Below are 22,447 nucleotides of genomic sequence, written 5' to 3'. Positions count from 1 at the left end.
CTAGAAAAAAGGAAACAATATTCATTCAAGTTTTCACGCTCTTAATTCGTTACATGTACATCGGATTGAAGCCATGTATAAACATAAATAGTGATCAGATTCAGAAAGACAGAAGTGTTGTGACTATCTTGTAGGTTAATTTTCTCTTGGTAGTCACTGAAGTCCAGAATTTGAAAACCACAGAAATATATATGTATAACTTGCACAAAAAAGTCTGGTGTGTAAAAGTAAATTTTGCACAATCTGGCTTTCCAGGCAGCTAGGTTATTGTTTCTAGTGCTGTTGACACTACCATTGGTTTTTATGAGCTAAAAGGCAATCCTGAGAAGCATGATTTGGCCAGAATTGGCCTCAATCTCCTGATGACTATTAAAAGCAATCCCGAGCACCATCTCCGCAGCTCCCATTGGCCGGGAACCACCCCTGACTTGCTGGTCGCTTCCAGGAGCCACCCAAGGTAAGCACCGCCCAGACAGAGCCCACACCCCTCACCCCCTCCTACATCCCAAACCCCTGCACCCCAAACCCCCTCCTGCACCTCAACCCCCTGCACCAGCCTTGAGCCCCCTCCAGCACTCCAAACCCCTCAGCCCTACCTCAGAGCCTGCACCCCCAGCTGGAGCCCTCACCCCCTCCTACACCCCAACCCTCTGCCCCAGCCCAGTGAAAGTGAATGAGGCTGTGGGAGAGTAAGCAACAGGAGGAGGGGGGATGGAGTGACCAGGGGTGTGGCCTCAGAGAAGGGGCGGGGAAGGGACATGCCCTCGGGGAAGAGGCAGGGCAAGGGTGTTCAGGTTTGCGCAATTAGAAAGTTGGCAACACTACTTAGAACATAGATTTTTATCTATCATTCCCCCCACACACACTAGAATCACAACTTCAAGCTTGTGATTCAACTTATTTTGCCAGTGTCATCAAGATAACTAAAGCTGCTTGTGTTTCAGGAAAAAAGGGAAAAGTGTCAGAATTCAGCTGTTTACAAGAAACAGAATATGCAGAGTAGAACAGTGGTGCAGTAATCGGCATTTCCCCCCAATATTGATTAAAAAGTGTCAAAATCGGCACTTTCCCTGCATGCATTTTACTGTCCTACAAGGTGCTTTTAAAATAGCAGTTTTTGTTGTCTGACCCTGTTCTCTCTTTTCATTGATATGGTCTGCAAAAAGTCAATTGGTAGTTGCCATTATAATTGTAGTATCAGTGTCACTCTTTGAAAATCACTGACTGTATATAAATTAGTAGAACCAACAAAAGTAAACTTATTCAAACTACTTAATTTAAATATTTATTTTTAATAAGAGAGGTGAGCATGAAGAAACTTCGTTCATGCTCAACCAGCTTTCAGAAAGTTACCAGGAAAGATAACAAGGTTGTCAAAACCACAAATGCAAAACAGGGCTTTAATTTCAGTTTTAGATATTTTAAAATCCCAGCAGAAAACAAAATATAAATGGTGCCAGGAAAGATTAGGGAAAGTTCTTTTCCCACCTGGAACTATGTAACTCCTTTGGCTAGCAAGACAGCCTGTAAAGCGTAATCTTGAAACAGTAATTTAATTATCATAGAGTTCAATTTTATTATTATCACATCTGTGGAGCCCTCGCCCATGAGAAGAGAGGTTGCTATACAAGTGTTTATAATTTTGATAGACTGTTGCATAAGGAAGAGCAACCAAAAACATTTCATTGTAAGTTCAATATTATGTCACCCCTGATAACAAGGCTGCATTGTGCTTCTCTTCCTAACTTCACTGAACCTTAACAACACTCTCTCCACACTTTACTGTAATTAACAAAAAAAACAGTTTGTATCCCAGGAATAGTCTTCTACAAAGGACAAGCTATTACCCCACATATTTACCCCACACTCTCTCCACACTTTACTGTAATTAACAAAAAAACAGTTTGTATCCCAGGAATAGTCTTCTACAAAGGACAAGCTATTACCCCACATATTTTGGGGACTATGCCTAGTTATCTGAACTGGTTTTAAATACCATTTTAAATAAGGAAGTTCAAGTTAACAGGGTTTAAATACTGTTTACCTTTCCACTATGGACAATGAGCCAAATTCTGCACTGATTTACACCCCGTACATTCTCATTGACTCGAATGTGGTGGAAGTCAAAGAATTTTAAAAACAACATCTTAGTTTATACTTTAAAGTTAATATAATAATAGACCATTTATTTTATGGTGTCCACAGTGTGCTAGCTGACACTGTAAAAATAAATACAATCCATTCTTATACTACCTTTCAATTCTAAACTAGGACGATGTATTTTTAATCTGTGTCACTTGAACGTGTTTAGAATTATGTTTAAACCATGTTAACAGTATTGGCTTTGTGACTATAATGTTTTGATTATTTATTTTTAAACCTTGATCACTCTCTTTTGTAAAGTAATGCATTCCCAAAATGAACGTTCCATTTAATGACTGTAGTTACACTTGTGTAAAACTAACATAAGTGGGGACTAAGATGTTTCACTGCATGCCAAATCTCTGCATGTGAAAAACAACAACATTAAAACACAAAAGACTACATGAATAGAATGTTAGGACTGACACACATGCAAAGCTATTCTGAGATGAAGCTGCCAAAATACTTAAAACTAGTCCTTAGTGTGCAAGTCACTGTAATACACATGGTTCCTGTCAAAGGCTCCCACAACACTAAGCAATACTAAATACTTGGATTATTATTCTACTACTCTAACACTGTAAAGTGATACCTCAGTACAGTAAAAACTTTATTTGACCCATATATGCTAAATCTGTAAGGGGGTAGGAGGGAAGGAATATCCCAGTTCTTCAAATTTCGTAATTTTTATCTTTTAAATTTTACATTACAGTGTATATGAAAAAAGAAAATATTTTAAAAGCAGGTAGACCTCAGCACATTCAGTGAAGGGCCACTTTAACTGATGTTCACTTGAATGAAATTTGTTACACTCATTCCAAGAATGGTCAGCAAGCTGTACTCACATGCTCTAGATAACTAGAATTTTCCAATGAGCTCACCACTGTAGTATCAGAGTTCCTTATAAGTTCTAAAAGTAAACATGTTAAGTATCTTTATGTTTTATTATTTGTATTCCAATAATGCCCAAAGGTCTGAAACAGAACTGGATGTACATTGTACTAAACATTGTGCAAACAAGCAGTTTTTCTAAATGAGCAAAAAAGATGAATTCTTCAAGTGAGTTTGCTGAGTCAATAAAAACAAACAAACAAAAACCTTAGCACCTGCATACACAGGTGGATATTATTTTGACCATTTGAGCTGGTCATATTATAGTTTCCTAGGCACATTTGTACTGTCTTGCACACTCTTTCTGCAGGGGAAGGAAGAACAGATACTTTCCACCCCTCCGCCCCCCCCCCCAGGTGGGCAAGGAGTGGGTGGAGAGGTGTGGGTTACTGGGCAGAACTTTGACAGAAGTGTGTGAGGAGGATCTGGATAAGGATCAGTGGCAGATGATTCCTTGCCCTCTGGAATAAGGGGGGGAAATTAGGGAAGAAACTGTGACTATTAGTTGCCTGAGTTTCTCCTGGGATGGTGCAGGTATGTGCTGCCCCCTATTGAGAGGGATGCAAGTCTCAGTCTCGCCTTTGCGTAAGAAGAGAGCAGCACTGGGTTCCTGGTTCCTCAAGGAAGTTCTGAGAAGTATAGGGAAGTCACTCACCAGCCAGTGCACCCCCACATGAATAAGCATGGTGTAGTAGTGTCTTCAACTGGCACCACCTGTCAATAGCCTCTCTGAGCCTATGGTGCCTTACCTCTTCTCACAATTCAGCCCTTCAATGAGGTCATTTATAGTCCTGCCTCTTCCAGGCTAATAATAAGTCCAATAAAACAAGTCCAATGATCTTATTCCAGGATTTCAGTCCCACCCTGGGCTCAAAAGTCTGTGTCTTCCTTTGTATCCAGGGGCCTTTACATCCCCTTCCTTGGGGTCAGAAAAGGAACCAAGGCCATCCCTCTACTCTGTGTCCCAATCCAAGGACCCTATATTCAGCAGCTAAGGTCTGCTTCTCAGATTCACTGCTGAGTCCCTGGTCCACTTTCTGCCTTCATCTGCCTCCAGGCCCCTTTCAAAGAGCAACTATTTACAATGCTTTCTCCCTGAGGGTATCAGCACTTTGTGCCACTTTCTGCCAGTTTGAGAGTGATGCCAAGTCCTCCCTCAGCCCTGCTCTATGCTTAAACTGTAGGTTGACATAGCTACAGTGGTCAAGGGTGTGAAAAATTCACACACCCCCAAGCACCGCAGTTAAGTCAATCTAACCCCCAGAGTAGGAGCAGATTGAAAGAATTCTTCCATCAACCTACCTACCGCTGCTAGGGAAGGGAGTGCATTACCTACATTGATAGGAAAGCCTCTTTTGTCACTGCAGGAAGCATCTATGCTACATTACTAGCTGTAATGCAGACATGGCCTCAGACTCCCTGACAGCAGCCCATTCTGCTTGGTCTGCAGGCTTTTATCCCAGCTCTTGATAGTCCACCAATTAGCTGTAATCCCCTTAGTAACTGGAAGGGTGGGGTTTACACACCCCATCACAGGAAGGGATTTATATGCTTACCTAAGGCTACGTATACTCTACCGCCTATGTTGGCAAAATTTATGTCGCACAGGGGTGTGAATATTTCACCCCCCCTGAGTGACGTAAGTTACACCGACAGCGCGATGTTGGCGGGAGAGCTTATGCTGCTCACAGACATCAGTTTTTCATGCCAACTGGAGAGCTCTCTCCCGTCAGCACAGAGCATCTTCACCACACCTGCTAGTTTATGGGAGAATAGCCAGTAACGGCCCAGTCCTTCTTTGAAGTGAATTAAAAGCGCAGGGTATGGAACACAATGCTAGAGGTATTGCGTATTTCACAGGATCAGCTCCAAAGCCATCAACAGAGAGAGAGCAAACAGAGTTTTACTCTAAATGGGCACACTCCGATATTATGAGTAGCAGAGGAGGCAATTAATAAGCTATATTTATGGATGATCTATACTTATCTGTGAACTACAGATTTAGCCAAAAGAAAAACAATCCACAAGAGAGATGTCACAAATTAAAACCATAGAGCGGATACAAATGAGAAATGAGGAATGATGAGGCAATATGATATCAAGCAAGATCAGAAACTTTAGAAACAGAAGAAGTGAAACAAGTGCACAGCCAACACTAAGATGAGACCCAAGAAGCTCAGCTACCAACTATCAGACTGAGCCAAGCTCTGGAAGAAAATTTTTAGAAAACAGAAGCAGGAATAATCCTGATCAGCAACTCCATACTTAAGAAGATTTGTGGCCCAGATTAAAAAAAAAAAAAAAAAGGTACCATGCCATCATAAAATATGTTGCAATAAGGATCCTAAAGAAGGTTGAGGTTTATCACCAATTATAATTCTCACTGGAACTTATCACTACCGAAAAATCATTTTATATGATCAATGGGACTACTCGCGGTGTAGGGTACTACTCAACAGGAGGGTAGCAGAATTGAGCTCAAAATGAGATTTAACTTGCAAAAATACAATAAAAATGATTTAAAATCCCCACGTATCCGAGGAAAATAATATGAGAAAATTAAGGCTGTCAAATCATTAAAAAAATAAATTGTAATTAATCGCAAGACTTAAAAAACAGTTGTGATTAATTAGTTTTAATTGCACTGTTACACAATAATCAAATACCAATTTAAAAATGTAATACAAATATTTTAGATGTTTTTCTACATTTTCAAATACATTAATTTCAATTACAACACAATACAAAATATACAGTGCTCACTTTGTATTATTTTAATTATAAATATTTGCACTATTCAAAAAATGAAGAAATAGTATTTTCTCAGTTCACCTTATACAAGTATTATAGTGCAATCTCTTTATTGTGAAAGTACAACTTATCAATATGGAATTATTTGGGTTTTTTACATAACTGCACTCAAAAACAAAATTTTAGAACCTACAAGTCCACTCAATCCTACTTCTTGCTCAGCCAATCACTAAGACAAACAAGTTTGTTTACATTTACGGGAGATAATGCTGCCCGCTTCTTATTTACAATGTCACATGAAAGTGAAAACATGGCACTGGTGGAGTTGGTGTAGCAAGATATTTATGTGCCAGATATGATAAACATTTGTATGCCCCTTCATGCTTCAACTTGTAGGCTCTAAAATTTTACAATGTTTTGTTTTTGAGTGCAGTTACTAAAAAAAAAATTCTACATTTGTAAAATTGCACTACAGTACTTCATAGATATTTTGTGATAACATTTGTGTATCATAGATTAAAATACTATTACTTTTATCTTTTTTACAGTGCAAATGTGTGAAATAAAAAATATAAAGTGAGCACTGTATACTTTGTATTCAGTGTTGTAACTGAAGTCAATATATTTGAAAATGTAGAAAAACATCCAAGAATATTTATAATTAATTTAAATTGGTATTCCACTATTGTTTAACAGTGCAATTAAAACTGATTAGTCATGACAAATTTTTTTAGTCTAGTTAATTCATTTTGAGATAACCGCAAGCATTAGCTGCAATTAATTGACAGCCCTAGAAAAAACTGTACAAAATAGTATGGAGGAACCTGGAAAGCAGTAATGCTGAAAGTGAGCTAGGGAAGATAATGGACAGCAGATTAGACAGAAGTTGTTTACTATGTGACAGCAGAAAAGCCCAATGCAATTACAGCTGTGTACACAGTGGTGCCATGGGACAGAACAAGGGCATAACGGTACCTCTCTCTGTAGTCCTGGAGCAGCTGCACGTAGAATATTGCATTTAGTTATTTCCCATAGAGGCATTGGAAAAACTGAAGAAATTTTAGGAAAGAATGAAAATGGTCAGAGTTTGAGGCTTCTGAAATATGAAGACATTAAAAGAATTAAATACGCACGTCTAGTCTAACAAATTGCTAGTAGAGAGGGAGAGAAATATAAATATTAGAAGGCTGTAAATACCAAGTATGATGAGTAATTATTTAAATGAGTACAAAGAATATAACCAGGAGTATTATTATTTTTTAATATAAGCAGAACGATAGTGCCAATGGGCCAGCTGACAATATGACCCCATTGTGCTAGGCACACAGGGAAATAGACAGTGCCTGCCCCAAAGAGCTTACACTCTAAATAGACAAGACAGACAAAGAGTAGGGGAAGAGATACAACACAGCAGCAGAGTCAACAATGGTTTGGTCTGCAAGTCTCATGTTAGAGAAGGTGGTGGTCATCCCCTGGAGATGGGGCCTAGGTTGGACCCTATCTCCTCCCCCAGATAATACTGCAGTATCTGCTGAGGCTATTTCTTGTGTTTGCTCCCACCAGCTTGATTTACTCTGACCACCCAAAGTAGAATAATGTTAAAAAAAAACCCCCAAAATGGACAAAATTAAAGTAACCTTCAGGAAAAAAAAATACTGTCCGTAAGAGCTACTAGGCTGGATAACAGTTTCCCATAAGAAGTGGTGGAATGGTAGATTGAAAAACTAGATTGAACAAAACCCTAGTACAATAGGGCACTAGCTTGTGTTTTCAGAAAGATGTTCTATATGACCTAATACATCTTTCCTATCTTTAACTTCTATGATAGATAATTTATCTATGATTATCCCATACTGACTCCCCTCATAAATGAAGTGTCATAAGTACAGATGGCCAAAAAAATATTCAAATTTTCAAAGGAAAAAGCTTTTGTTTATGTGGTCTTGCTGGGTTTTTTTGTTTGTTTCTTTTTTTACAAAAAATTCTCAGTTTTGAACAGCTCCAGTCATAAGTAGTAAGTCATCACATTGGCACAGTATGAATTGTAGAGACACACACACAAACTTTTTTTTCTATCTCCAGTTTTGCAGCACTCAAACAGTTCTACAGACATCTGAATAATCTGATACTTATAATGCCTTAAAGATAGAATAGGAGAAGTTTCATTTGATAGAAATGATTATTGATAACAAGGCAAGCTTATTCTCCTTTTGCTGTACATGTGAAATTCTCATCGATGTCAGTGTGGGAGTGACACTTTTCTATATATACAAGCTTTATACCTTAAAGTCTTTGTAAAAATGATGACATGAGAGAGTTTGCCAACATTCTGCAGTGGGAATCAGTGTATTCTTCTATCCAATATTGCTCCCCAAAAATGCTGTGTCCATATTTATGAAACAGACCTTATTCATTAGTTCCCATATATTAGTTAAAAAACAATTAAAAATTGACATAATTACTACAAACAACATAAAAATAACAAATTATCACTGCTTAGCCCCTGGCTGGTATGGCTATATATTAAAAACAATTAAGAATCTGAACCTTCCTCTTTTCCAGAATTACTGAAATCCAACCAAGAATACCAATTAAGTAATAGACATTGGATTCTATCATGTAAATGTTCACTCATGAACGTTAAAATTTCCCCTTGCAGGGAGAACTAACACAGACCTATACACCACTTAAATCTTAATGAAGTCCTATTTTGAGGCCTTAAGTGTTGTATATGCCTTTTGCTGGTCATTTACATAGGACTGAATTTCACCCGTTGTTAGATTCTACTTATGGGAGTAGACTCATTTAGGTTAAGGAAAAAATACATGAGAAATTAATTCTATAATCCTTAATGATTATACAGGATGCAAAACCTAAAAAGGACAGTGATATTTAGTTGATTAAAATTTAAAAAAAACAACAACAAACAGTCAAGTACACACAATATGCAAATAAGAGTGTTGACCCTGTGCTAGTTATGACTGCTTCGGTTTGGACACATGAGTTTTTTCTGTTCATTCAACCAGCATATTAATTTTAACAAGAGAGCAAATTACTTTTTCCTCAAAAAGCATACACTTTTTTTTAATCAACCTACAATCAAACACTTTTCCAGAAACACATTGGTATAGGTTTGGTTCGTTCAAGCTAACAGACTGCCTTATAACTTTTTAGAGGTTGAAATGTAATGTACTCCTCCACTGGACCTACTGTTGCCAACCCTCCAGGATTGTTCTGGAGTTTCCAGGAATTAAAGATTAATCTTTAATTAATGATTATGTCATGTGATGAAACCTCCAGGAATACATCCAACCAAAATTGACAACCCTGTTTGGCCTGGCCCAGTTTGCAAAAGAGCATGGTTTTGGAGGGACTTAAGGATTCCTGCTCTCTAAGGAAACAAAAGCTGGGATCCTTTTGAAAATTAATCCAACCTAGCAGGTGACCGTACCCTATTTTTAAATATGATTTTATTGTGTAAGGTATCAAAGCTAGGCCTTACCAACATCCTGTTTAAAAAAAAAATTAGTTCATGGGTCTTGCTTGCTTTTATTAAAGTATAACAGAATTAAAGGGGTTCATGATACGGTTTTAATTGCAACAATGACATTATACCATTTGTAGAGAAGCTCAGATTTTATAATAAATTAATCAAATATAAAAGCAAACATACTTTAAAAATACATACTAATATTATTTATTCTTGCATGGTTTGAAATCAATACATAAACCAAATCTATGTCTTATTTGACTAACCAGTGAAATTAATGTCCCAGAATGCTGGACTTGATAAGATAAACGAACCAAAATAGTATAAGGTGGCAGAAAAAGAAATAATTTTCCGATAACAGTAATTTACGGATGCACAGTTTGATCATCTCTTTGCATTCAGAGAGATATATTTGGGAAGAATGACAAGAGATAGAATATGCATAATTTATTTATTTTCAGACTGAATCAAGGTGTGAGCTGTTACCATTGCAAGGCAGGATATTCAATAATTGCTTTGCTTTGGTTTTCTAAAAGTTAAGAGACTGATCAAATTGGCTATGGTCCTGTGCAACTGTCTTACAGAACCAACAAGCCTAGATCCTGACATGATCAGAAATTTTGAATTGTTTTCGGGCTGTATGGTCGGTTTTAGATGCAGGCAAACATCGATGAGGGAGTTAATACTACACCTCTACCTCGATATAACACTGTCCTTGGGAGCCAAAAAAATCTTACTGCGTTATAGGTGAAACCGTGTTATATTGAACTTGCTTTGATCCACCAGAGTGCGCAGCCTTGCCCCCCCGGAGCACTCCTTTACCGCGTTATATCCAAATTTGTGTTATATAAGGTGGCGTTATATCGAGGTAGCGGTGTATCACCAATTTATTACCTGATGGTGGGAGGGTGGATCCAAAATATCTACATCTATGGGGATCTACCTGTCTTCCCCCCAAGATGATGCCACATAAGAGCCAATAGAGGCTACTTTAGCTTTTTCTCTTGATTAGAGAAATCTCCACTGAATGGCTCTGCTATTACTCTGTGGCCTGGAGAGGGCCCTGGAGATTTCTGTTGACCCGCCCATCCCAGGCACACATGCTAGGAACTGAGCTGTGGATTTGGCACTTTAAGAGAAGCTGACACCTCACATAATATTTTATCAATGTGCATTTTTCCACTTTTTAAAATGTCACTGTTTTTCTTCTCTTTTTTTCATTATGAAAACAAAAAGGACTATTTTAATAAAAACACAGTATTTGTTTCCTAAACGTTCATCTCTTCCCGCTGGTTATTCCCTGCTGATTATGAAGTCATTATCACTTGTTTGTGACAATTTCCACAGAAACCATAGTGATCTCATAGAGGGGTATGACTTCAGGTGGAAAATAAGCAACATAAATCCATGCAAGTATCACTAGTTACAAATGAAAATGGGAAAGCAGAAAATGTTATATGTGAAACAAAAATGTCTAAACAGAAAAAAATTCAAAGTTTTTCACAAGGCATTACTGGATCTTTCTTATAATAAACATGTCAACTCAGAAGAGACAGCTTCCAGCTGAGCACCATGCTCTCAACACCCATAATTCAGACTGAGTAGCAGATGTTAAATGTGAAATCCATTAAGACCAATTAGATTTTCCAGAAGAAGGTACAGTAATAGCATGTGGAGGCAATCCCATATTACACAACAGCACCAAAAAAACAAAAAAGTCAGACAGCTCAAAATGTAAGTGGTATGTTTTATCTGAAAAGTGACCAACTAGGATCTCAGTTCTGAGCTGCCTGCAATCATTTCAAGTAAAGAACTAACTTTGGCCTACTCTTGCAACATGAAAAACACTTTTGTGGGGTGTGATGGGGTGTCCACAGCACACAGCACTGGAAGAGTTTAAGATGGCCAGGCAGGCCAATTAACTCCATGGGCTGCACCTGGAGGAGGAGCCAGGGAGCATGGAACTAACTGAGAGCAGACTCAGCTGTGCAGGAATAGGTGGGGCCTGTATATAGCCAGGTAGCTGGAAACGGATGAGGGCTACTAGGAAAGGTGGCAGGAAGCAGCCACTCCCTGAGAGGAGGGTTAGGAGCTGGTATAGCCAGAGAGCACAGGAACCAGGTGTGGCAAGAAGCAGTCCAGAGAAGTATCAGTATCAGGGCTGGTAGAGGAAAGCCCAGGACTGTTGAGCTGAGGGTCTCTGGGCTGGAACCTGGAGTAGAGGGTGGGCCTGAGCTCCCCTGTCAGCCACTGAGGGAGTGATAGTGTGGGGCAGTGAAAAGGAAGACTGCCTAGGACTGCTAGGATGAAGAAACTGTATTACCCTAGAAGGGAGGAACACCGAATCACCTAGCCGGAGGCCTGAGTCACGAAGAGGACACTGTGGTTCCTGGGACTGACAGAGGGGATGCAGACCAGAGGGAGAGACAGGATGATGACCTACAAACCACAAAGGTGGTACTAACCTCAAGAGCTAATCCCCAGAGCAACCAGGAGGAGGAACCAGCAGACCAGCAGTGAGTGATTCACCCTGTGAGATGAGGCAATGGGAGGAGTAGGGCAAAGGTGATCACATACCATGCGCAACCAGCCAATTAATCAACACTTTTGGATGACAGCTTGGAAGTATCCTGCAAAGAAGAAGCCGGGGAGACCCCTTCTTTCTCTCTCCCTAACCCCATGTGTATGCATCATTATACATAGTAAGCTGTATCACTCTGGTATCATCTGGGGCATGGGGGAAACAGATAAATTCTGTTTTATACTTGGAAGTTAACTTTCATGGGGGGATTGTACTCAATGTATCAGAGGAAAAATGCAGTTCATTCTCCTGTAGCTATATGGGCTTTGCAGTGCCAACATGAATTAAAAAGTAAACTTATTTTGGATTACTAAACAGACATGACTTGTACTACAAGAAGCAGATCCACTAAGCACTTTTCAGAGCTGAGACACACTTCAAAGTTAAATGTTGGTCATGTAGCAATTGTATAGGTAAATGAAGAAGTCATTGCATACCTACTGGCTTACACACAACTGGGGGCACTACAACCTGATTTCTTAGAGTTCTGGACAACACTAAGGAGGAATGACTGAATCTGTGCTTTTCAGGAAATGTTAAAGCTGTTGCATGACTTCCTCGTGTGCAGTGTCAAACAAATTTTGGTTCTTGAATCAAAGTTAGACTGCAACCATCAGCCTAATTATGGATAACTGTTCTCTAAACTAAATAAACAAACCACGGTCATAAGTGGATTTGATCTACAATAAGCTTTAAAAAATGAATATGGTAAATTGTAGCTGATCATTTCAAACCAAAACACCTAGTAAAGTTAGAGGTATATTATTACACTAAGTTTAATTAATGGTGAAAAGCAAAACTAAGTTTGACAGCATGAAGTTAACAGTACAATGTACAGACTAAAGGAGACATTTTCCTTCAAACTTACATCAGTTGTTCCCTATGGGTGATCAGTGCATGTATCCAAGGGCTGGATGTGACCCTAAGGAAGCTGTTTGGAAGTATATTTCTCACTAATCTAATGGATCAGTATATCTTACCAATCGCTGTATAGCATGTCATTCTTAGAAAACAGTTAAAGGTCCACAATCTACAAATAAATAGTCAACAAATCCTGAGGTCTCTGTGACTATTATATGATTAGAGTACAATTATTAACACTGAGCCTGGTAAGTCTGAGACTAACAAGATAGCTAAAAGGATTTTTTTAAGTTGTTGAAAGATGAAAGCGTGAATATGTAACAGAAAATTAGGCTTCTTTCCTGCTTAAACACCAAATTAACATTCTGATGTGGGACAAAAAAAAATTATAAACACAAAACTTTGTAACAGAATAAGGTTCAATTTTTTTAGTGCTTTAGTTGTGAAAACATGAAGGGCTCTTATACCTTTAGGGAACCACTCCGTGTTGAGTGCAGTGTGACTACTACCAGCCTCCTCAGTGAGAGTTCTGGGAAAATCGCCCTTGTAGCAGGCCCAATTCTTCCTCATGTTCCAGCATGCATAGTGGAAGTGTAGCTGCTGCGCCATATTTGAAGAGACTGCAATATCCACTCTTTACTATGCCTAGCCAGCTCAGCTTGTGGGTAAGGAGAGGATGAGACCATGGCACTGTCAGCTTCCCCATTCCTGTGGGAGAATCTAGTGCCAGCAAATACATTAGCCCTGAGTAGTCCTTCCACTCATGCAGGGTCCGCTCCAAGTTTTTTGCTGCCCCAAGCAAAAAAATTTTCCCATGCCCCCCCAGCTCCGCCCCATGCCGCCCCTTCCCCACCCCATTCCGACCCCTTCCCCAAATCCTCGGCCCCGTCTCCTCCCCCGGGCATGCCACATTTCCCCTCCTACCCCTCCCTCCCAGGCTTGAGAGAAGCAGAGTGGCGGTGCACTCGGGGGAGGAGGTGAGCTGGGGGGTTCCTCTGCCCCCCCAGGTTACTCCCTGCAGCCCTTCCCACGCCCTCCACCACCGCAACTCACCTCTGCTCCGCCTGCTACAAGGGCCGCCTCTGAGTGTGCCGCCTCCACTCCGCTTCTCCCCCGCTCCCTCCCAGGCTTGCCATGTGAATCAGCTGTTTTGCGGCAAGCCTGGGAGGGAGGGGGAGAAGCAGAGTGGCGGCGCGCTTGGGGGAGCAGGCGGCAGTGGAACAGAGGTTTTCTGGGGGGGTGGTTCCTCTGACCCCCCCCCCCCCAGGATTACTTCCTGCGGCCATCCTTGCGCTCCACACCGCCACAGCTCACCTCCACTCAGGGCCAGCTCCCGGCTTTTTGCGCCCCAAGCAAAAAATAAATAAAAAAAAAAGGAGCCGGAGTGCCGTCCCTTGGAAAGTGCAGCCCCAAGCACATGCTTGGAGCGCTGGTGCCTAGAGCCAGCCCTGCACTCATGGTGAGTAGCACAAAGGCAGGGGTGCAAGGGATAGCCATTCCCTCCCCCCCCCCGTGTACTAGTGCTTGGGCCAACCACAATCTTGCCTTTACATTTCTAAAGCAAGGTAACCAATCAGACTGTTCTGTTTAACAGAATGTGTTAATTACACCATCAATTTGAAATATAGTTTGTTTCAAAAAATGATTTAAAAGTAGTTTCAGGTAGTTCACTATGCCTTTGTCCCTCTGCCTGTTTCTGTGATTTTACAAAAAAAATTCCTCTCCCCTGTTGCTGTGTGAAAGACCCACACAACTATTAGGGAAAACTGTCTAATTATACATAAGAAACCATAAAATTATTCTGAACAAAGTGCTGTCAAATGCATAAACCAAACAAGCTGGAAAAAATGGGGAAAGCATTTTTCACTAATTTCTTTCAGCTGTAGGAATCTTCGGTGTTACTTTTAACAATAGTAGGTTAAAAAACAAAACCCGCAGACAGAAGGATAATTTTTAAGTTGAAATATATTTTTAAAAAATTAACCACGTTCTACTTTTTACAAATAAAAAAATGGAAAAATACAAACAAAATAAAAATTACAGTGAGATCAAATTCATCCCTCGTATAATTACACTGAAGCCAATGGAGTTACACCAAGGATTAATTTGCCCATTGATGTAAAACAGAGCACTGGTCTTCACAGTAACATACAACACACTGCGTAATCCAAAACATTATGAAAATCACCCAACAGAGACCTACAAATAGTTTGGGGACAATAAATAATTCTGGATCAGTTCCTACTGATGTCAGTGGCAAACTCCTCTTGTCTTCAGTGGGACAGGATTTGACCCTAAGGGAACATTTAATTTAATATAGGGTGTGATCCTGTAAACCCGCCATGTGTAAGATTCTTATGACCCACATGAGGCTTACAGAATCAAGACCATAATTGATATATTTAAAAATAAAGTTACATTCCAAACTAAAAATCCTTTGTCATGAATATTTAAACTTTGCAATGCTTTAGTGGAGAAGAACAAATCTTAAAGTTCTAAGAAAAAAATATGGATTAATAAATATAGTTAATAGAACCATAATATTTGTTTGTCTTTTCACATTTGAATAAAATCTTTTAAAAATCAATATTAGATTAATATGCACACACAAATATATAATTACATACTTGGAAAGCTGTTTCTGGAAAAAACAGAACTTTGGATATTTTCAGTCTCAGTAAAAACCATCAGAAATTTATTATATATTTAGGAATATCTATGCATCCCTCCCACAACACAAAACACACACAGAGGGGGAAAATAAAAATTAAAATAGTTTACAAAGTTGATCCAGAAAAGTGAAATGAAAGCCCTCCTAAAACTCAGTGTTTGTTGTCTTAGTTAAAAGCAGTGTGATTTGATAGATCTTGGAAATTAATTTTCAAAATAGCAGTTTAATACACACTGTTATTGAAAGATAATCAGCAGCACGATGGTGCTGACCATCTACATAACAGTGTAGTATACATTATTGAATTAAATTTTCCCTCTGATGACAAGCTGTTGAAATCTATCCATTCTGATAGGTTTCAGAGTAGCAGCCGTGTCAGTCTGTATCCGCAAAAAGAACAGAACAGGAGTACTTGTGGCACCTTAGAGACTAACAAATTTATTTCAGCATGAAATTCTGATAAACACTCTGCCCAGCTATAGTTTTGTACACAAAACAGGTTGCTTCATTTAGTCTTACTAGGGGATAAGTTAGAAGTGGTTCTATCTACCACCTACTCTCTCAGGCAGATGTTTTACTAAAACATTCCTCCTGTGCTCAAAAAGCATGAAAGCATACAACCCCAAGAGGAGCCACTGAATGGAAAACTATTATCTCTTGCATAGGCTTTAACTCAACTCTCCAACACATTAAAAAGGTTTAAGGCTTTGTGTCTTTGAAAGAAAAATCTCTGCCAAATGATTTGGAGTTATCTATCCAGCTGTGTTTTCATTAGTCCAAATCGCTCTCTAGTTATCCTCCTACACAGACTGCACACTTTAAGTCGCACTAACAACAAACGTCCACATTTCATCTGCCATTTTCGAAAGACCCGAGGTCTGTAAGTATACCACAGTACACTACAAAAGAATTATTTAAGGCACCGTGTACATGCCATGGAGTTTTCTTCTTCGATACCCTTTAGAAAGTTGATTCTCTCATCCCGGTTCAGTTCTATCCTTCACAGAAAATGTGCCCAGATGGAGTCTGTTTATTTTGCAGTTAATGAGAACGGAAGGAAATGTAGCGATAAAATATTAAAACCCTTCCCTGCTTCCAGCACTGCTGTTTTAATCTTTGCAAAGCCCAACTTGAACAAAAAACAGTGAAACCCTTAAAGTCAGACACGACTGCTCTCTCCCAAACTCACGTACATCTTTAAAGAGAGAAAGAGATAAAAGCAAGGCTGGTGGTGGTTACTCTAGACAGCTTTTGACTAGCGATAACTATGTTTTTGACGTATGAGGCAAAAAACCCATCTGAAATACTGTGGATTCACTCAGAACCTCTCTCCAGCTTCCTAACATTAGTCATTACACCTGACAAGCACCAGCCCCGCTATTACCCAGTGCCTATGCGCTGTATTCAGAATCAATTTCTTACAAATTCCAGATTAAGCTCTTTTACATATGGTACAAATAAATACACACACACCTGCATTGTAAAGCTATGAGTTTTCATGAATGACTGAACTAAACGCACTGTAGGAAGCAGCAATCCTATGGACATTTTGAAAGGGAAAAGCATCTGATCTGAACAAATTAGAAGCAGAGGGACCACAACCTGTTCTTCCAAAGGCACCTCAGTTAGGATTACTTTGACTCTACTGCTCTGGGGGAAGGGGGGGCAGTTTCCTTCCTTTGTCCCCATAAAGCAAAAGAAGCAGCAAAAGTCAGTGGAATTTGATGCGGGGGGAGGGGGAAGCTTACCCTTTTCTACGTCTTTAAATAGATGCTGCCAAGTCTCTCCCTCCATCCTTTTTTTTTTGGGGGGGGGGTGAATATTTTAAAGTCTTTTTCTAAGGGAGGATTTTGCAATGAGGCATGCACAAGCTCTCACTCAGAACCGGCCCCTGCTCCTGGACACCGCAATCCGGGCTGAGTCCTGGCGGAGGAAAACACCTGCCTGCCCTACCACACATGAACACACCAAGCCCTTGGCCTGCCTCCCTGGGGACTACTGCCAGGAGGGCAACTTACTGTAGAAGATGTACTCGGTGTAGCTGCTCCAGATCTTGTCCTCCCTGTACTGGTTGATGAAGGCGGAGGTGCCGGTGGAGTTACAAGCCACCATGTGGAAGCCGGCTTCCGAGAGCCGGTCAAACGCCTGCTCCAGGTAGGTGAACTTGAGGTAGAAGCGGGAGGTGTATTTCTCCGGGGGCCGGTCGGGGTCCCGGCTCTCGTTGAGCGTCTCCCCGAACACCTCCTTGGCCAGCGCGATCCTGCCGCACACCATAATCCGGGCCACCCTGCGGAACTTGGCGTCCGCCTGGTTCTCCCGCACCGTGGTGTACGAGCCCCGGTAGCCCACGGTGAGGAAGCCCGAGCGCTTCTCCGCCGCCCGCAGCAGGAGGTCGCCGCTGCCCTGCGAGTTGCTGTCCTCCAGGTCGCTCTGGCAGCCCTCGTCGTTGAGCGAGCCCTGCTTGGTGACCTTGGGGGAGAGCAGCTTGACCAGCTCCCCCAGCTGGAAGTACTCGGCCTCCCGCAGCAGCCGCTCCTTCTCCGGGAAGTGCTCGGGCAGCGCCAGCTGCTTGTCCCGCAGATAATCCAGCACGTACCTGAAGAGGAAGCCGTCGCGGTCGATGAAGAAGCGCGCCCGGCTGTCCCTGGGCAGCTCCCTGGCGGCCGCCTGGCTGCCCCGGCGCGGGGAGAACATGCTGGCCAGGGTGCTGTCCGGGACGCTGAGCAGCGTGGAGTGCTTGGTCACATACACCTGGCCGCCCACGTTCAGCTCCACCACCTCGGGGAAGGGCGAGCAGGACGGCGCGGCGGAGGAGGACCCCATGTCACTGATGGGCAGGATGCTGCCGCCGCCGCCGCCGCCGCCCGTGTCCTTCAAAGCCATGGCTGCAATGGACGGAGGGAGCGTCTCCAAGCCCCCCTCGCCCGGACGGCGCGCGTCTGCTCAGGCGGGCGGGCTCCGCGCGGCTGGAGGGCTCGGCCCACGTGTGCGCCCGGCTCCGTGCCCCAGCTGCAGGGAACTTCCCCGGGGCGCGCCCTCTCCCCCTCACTGCCCCATCCGGAGCGCCCCCCGCCCCTCCCTGGGAAGCGTCTTCCCAGGCGTGGGCCCCGCTCCCTGCCCCCAGAGAAGGTACCAGTCCCAGCGCCCCAGCTGGAGGGCTTTCCCACGGCGCTGTGGCCAGCAGCTGCAGCCCCTTTGTCGTGCCGCGCAGTCCGCAGGAGTGCGAGGGGCGGTGTGTGGGACCAGCTCCTTCTCGGCATGAACAGCCCTGCCTCTGCCCGCCGCTGCTTCCCCGCTGTGCCTGAGCAGCAGCAACTCCCAGCCCCAGGCGGCGGCAGCAGCAGCAGTTCGGGAAAGCCGCGCTGACGTCAAGCCCCGGAGGTAAGGAGAAGTGGCTGGAACTTTGCAAGCAGCTGTCACTTAAAGGGGCAACCTGAAGGGCGTTACTAGGAGTGGGTAAGAACCGGATCCTGCCAGGTTTTATCCCAGTCCCCTACATTCTGTGCCTAAACCATTCTGGTGCGCCGCTGGGAGAAGCTGCACAGCTATTAAATTCAAACGGTAAAACTGCAGCTATGCAACCAAATATTAGCCAGATCCAGTAGGACACAGGGTGTGTTGGGAGTGGGGCAGATTTTTTTTTTTGAACTGAAGAATCAATAGGTCTTCTCTATTTCTGGTTATGCTTCGATATGTCTAGGTCTGGGGGGATTTTTTTTTTTAGTACAATGGGAATAGCTAGACTTGTTCTCTGATTAGGTAATAGAAATTGGGAATTTGAGCAAGAAATTGGCGGGATCCACATGCCACATCTAGGTTTTTGTGATGCTGTTGTGTCATGGCTCAAGGTATTTTTTGTACAGTAGAAGGAGTTAGAATTGTTCTCCATTGAGGCAGGGCTGCCCAGAGGATTCAGGGGGCCTGGGGCAAAGCCGGGGAGCTGTGGCGCTTGTACTCACCTGGTGATGGTCGCTCTGTGTCTTCAGCAGCATTGAAGGGCCCCCCCACACACACACCGAAATGCTGCTGAAGACCTGGACCGCCGCTGGGCCAGGCCTGGCGGGGCATTTTGGCAGTGGGGGGCCATTCAGTTGCTCCGCGTCTTCGGCAGCACTGAAGGGCCCCCCGCCGCCGAAGACCTGGACCGCCGCCGGGCCAAGGCTTGCGGGGCCCCTGCGGGGCCTGGGGCCAATTGCCCCACTTGCCCCCCCCCTTCTGGGCGGCCCTGAATTGATGTAATGGAATTTGAGGGCTTAGGTACAAAAACCAGTAGGCAGCAGGTAGATCCCAACTTTATCTTTTTTCTGGCATTTCTCATCCAACCGGTAGGGAGCACTGATCACCAAGTGCCTGCACTGAAAATGTCAAAGAAGACCATAAGAAAACCCAATCTGTCATTTTACAGAAGTAAGGAAGGGGTAGGAGTGACTGAGTTTAGATTAAACTACACATATGTCTGGTACTACTTTTACAAGCCTTGATTTAGTGTGATCTTGACCACTAACTGTGGGTTTGTAAAACTGATAAGTGGTCCTAAGAATGAATGAACTAGAGAAAAGGGTGTTTCACCAGAAATGGAATGAATTTCCCTGTCCTTTCCAATGTTCTGGGATGTTTTATTTAAAATGCTCATGAAGCTCAGAAAGATCAGTGTTCAAATGGCTGGGTGCTTGGGAGACATGGGGCTTGGTTTGTTCATTTGCCCTTTTTAGTCACCAGTGAAAGTGATTTCATTGTTTTGCCCTAGCTAAAATCATGGCTCCTCTGAAGTGTGCTGGTTTTTGCAATTGACAGTTGCACCAAATTTATATTTAAGAGACCTAGGACTGGAACATGAAATAGCTAGGATGTTGCAGTGTAGGAGTGAAGTGTGGTAAGGGCTTTTAAGGAGCTAACCCTTCTCTCTCTTTACGTACTCTTCTTCCCAAAGGCATTATGCCTATTCCTGCCTGGTGTCATGCCTCCAGCCACCATTAAGGAAGTAATGCATCTCCCTGAACTCTCCCCGCCCCCCCCCCCCCCACAGCCTCCAAGGTGCTCTGGCTCCAGAAGCATTACAGAAGCTCCCCAACTTACGCAAGCGTTCCATTCCGGAATGCCTTGCATAAGTCGAATTTTGCGTAAGTCAGTAACGTATCTCCAACAATTACACACAAAAAGCTTACGGAATGTACAGAACTTTTTTCATAAAGTCTGGATTTCTGTAAGTCAAGTTTGCGTAACCCAGGGAGCGTCTGTACATATTTAACAGTATCAGGGGTAGCTTGTTAGTCTATATCCACAAAAACAACAAGGAGTCCGGTTAAGGTTTTATAGGCACAGTCCCGATATTTGGGGCTTTTTCTTATATAGGCTCCTATTATCCCCCAGGCCCTGTCCCAATTTTTCACACTTGCTATCTGGTCAGCCCAACTGTGAAGACTTCTTGATATTTAACAGTCTTCACAGTTAGGCTTCTAAGGATGTTTAACTTGAACAATGTAAATTAGATCATTCACCATGTAGGTTTCCCAAAGTTCAGCAGGTTTCATTTGATACTTACGTAAAAGTTATGCAAAGATGTGTGTAAAATAGATGTTAACATATTACTCTGAGAAGGAGAACATTTCCTTTCAGAATTATTAGGAAGGAGAGAGAATCCTTCCGTTTAATGCTCTGGCAGTGCCTCAGTCATTTGAATAATCTTTATACCTAATGCTAGTCACTGATTTATTAAAGATCACACTTGCCTGCCCCTCATCTGATTGGCTCAATGTTTGGGGGTTTTTGTGCTCAGGCTCCAGGTACTAAAGTCCACTCCTGCTCTCACTGGAGTCAGTGACAAAAGTTCAAAGGACTTCAAAGGAGCAAGAACTGGTATGAATAGTATAAGATAGCATACTCACTTAGTGCTTAGCACAATAAGGTCCTGGCCTATGAGTGGGGCTTCTAGGCCTAACTCAATACAATTTTATTTTTATATATTTATTTCTTTATAGTCTTATGCCTCTATTAAGCGAGGGCCTCTGACTGATGCTTAAACTGAAGAGAAGACACTAGAGGAAGTTTTGCCATGCTCTAGCACTCTTATTCACATGACTACATGTGTGGTTAAAAGTCAATTTCCTGTACTCAGTTCTACCAGTTTTGAAGTAGAAACAGAATATGGTAGGAATGAAAAGACCTGTTTTCCTCTGACTTATTGCTCAATCAGGTAGAGCTGGTTGACAAATTTCCATAATTTTTCCTCAAGTTTCAGCCAGATCTGCTTTTAACTAGTTTTATAATTAAGTATATATTTCAATATTTGGAAGTAAATTATTTTTAAGAGGAATGACTTTACCACAGAAGAGCAATCCAGATTAAGGCAAATGTTTGAAAGACATTAATTTTAATATGCATTCACTGTTATAATCCGAGGTCAGTACAATCTTATGGCATGTATACGTTTATTTGAATGAAGGCTGTAGAGTTAACTAACTTTGTTTCATGTACATGTTTATGTACATGTTTCATTTCAAAATAAAGCAACAGAAAATTAATAAAATGCTTTATACATTTCAGGCAAAGAATGAAGTGCAATTGAAATTTGGATCATAATTCTGGACAAAAAGGAACTACAGACACTCCATAGCCTTCATGGATGAGTGAATTATACATCCTGAATGCCCTGCTAATAAGACGCCTGGTCCTGTGGTGCTCTTGCTCAAGTTAGTGGGAGTTGTGCCTGTGTATAGCTTTGCTGGGTCAGGCCTGAAGAGCAGTTTATCATGCAGTAAAAGTCCCAAATGATAAATATGCTACAGAGTTTAGCACTGTAATAAGTTATAGAAATTATAGGTGATTATGTTGTATCCCAACAAATGACAACAAAGTTGTAGATTATAGTGCAACAACATTTACTGCCCAATTCATTTATTGCTAGCACAAGTATGTTTATATCACATTATATTATAATAAAACACTTGGAGCCCAATTCTGCAAGCACTTATGTAAGTAATTTTACTCTCAGAAGTAATCCCTTGAGTTCAATGGGACTGCTCATGTGAGTAAAGCCACCTGGGTGGGAGTCTGCAGGATC

At 42.0% G+C, this 22,447-nt stretch overlaps 1 protein-coding gene across 3 annotated transcripts in view; it reads right to left on the bottom strand.

Annotated features, from left to right (window-relative positions):
* Positions 1–18,433, bottom strand: part of KCTD8 (potassium channel tetramerization domain containing 8) — a 154,087-nt gene extending 135,654 nt beyond the window's left edge. For all 3 annotated transcript variants that reach the window (XM_039539143.1, XM_039539144.1, XM_039539145.1), the window contains exon 1: positions 17,406–18,433. In XM_039539143.1, the coding sequence (XP_039395077.1) occupies positions 17,406–18,270 (865 nt within the window). In that variant the 5' untranslated portion in view covers positions 18,271–18,433. The remainder of the gene's footprint in view (positions 1–17,405) is intronic.
* Between the last annotated feature and the right edge of the window lie 4,014 nt (positions 18,434–22,447).

Source organism: Mauremys reevesii, linkage group 5 (genome assembly GCF_016161935.1).
Source record: "Mauremys reevesii isolate NIE-2019 linkage group 5, ASM1616193v1, whole genome shotgun sequence".
Classification (NCBI taxonomy): domain Eukaryota; kingdom Metazoa; phylum Chordata; order Testudines; family Geoemydidae; genus Mauremys; species Mauremys reevesii.
Note: the sequence above shows the minus strand (reverse complement) of the source record. Positions and strands in the feature narration are given on the sequence as shown.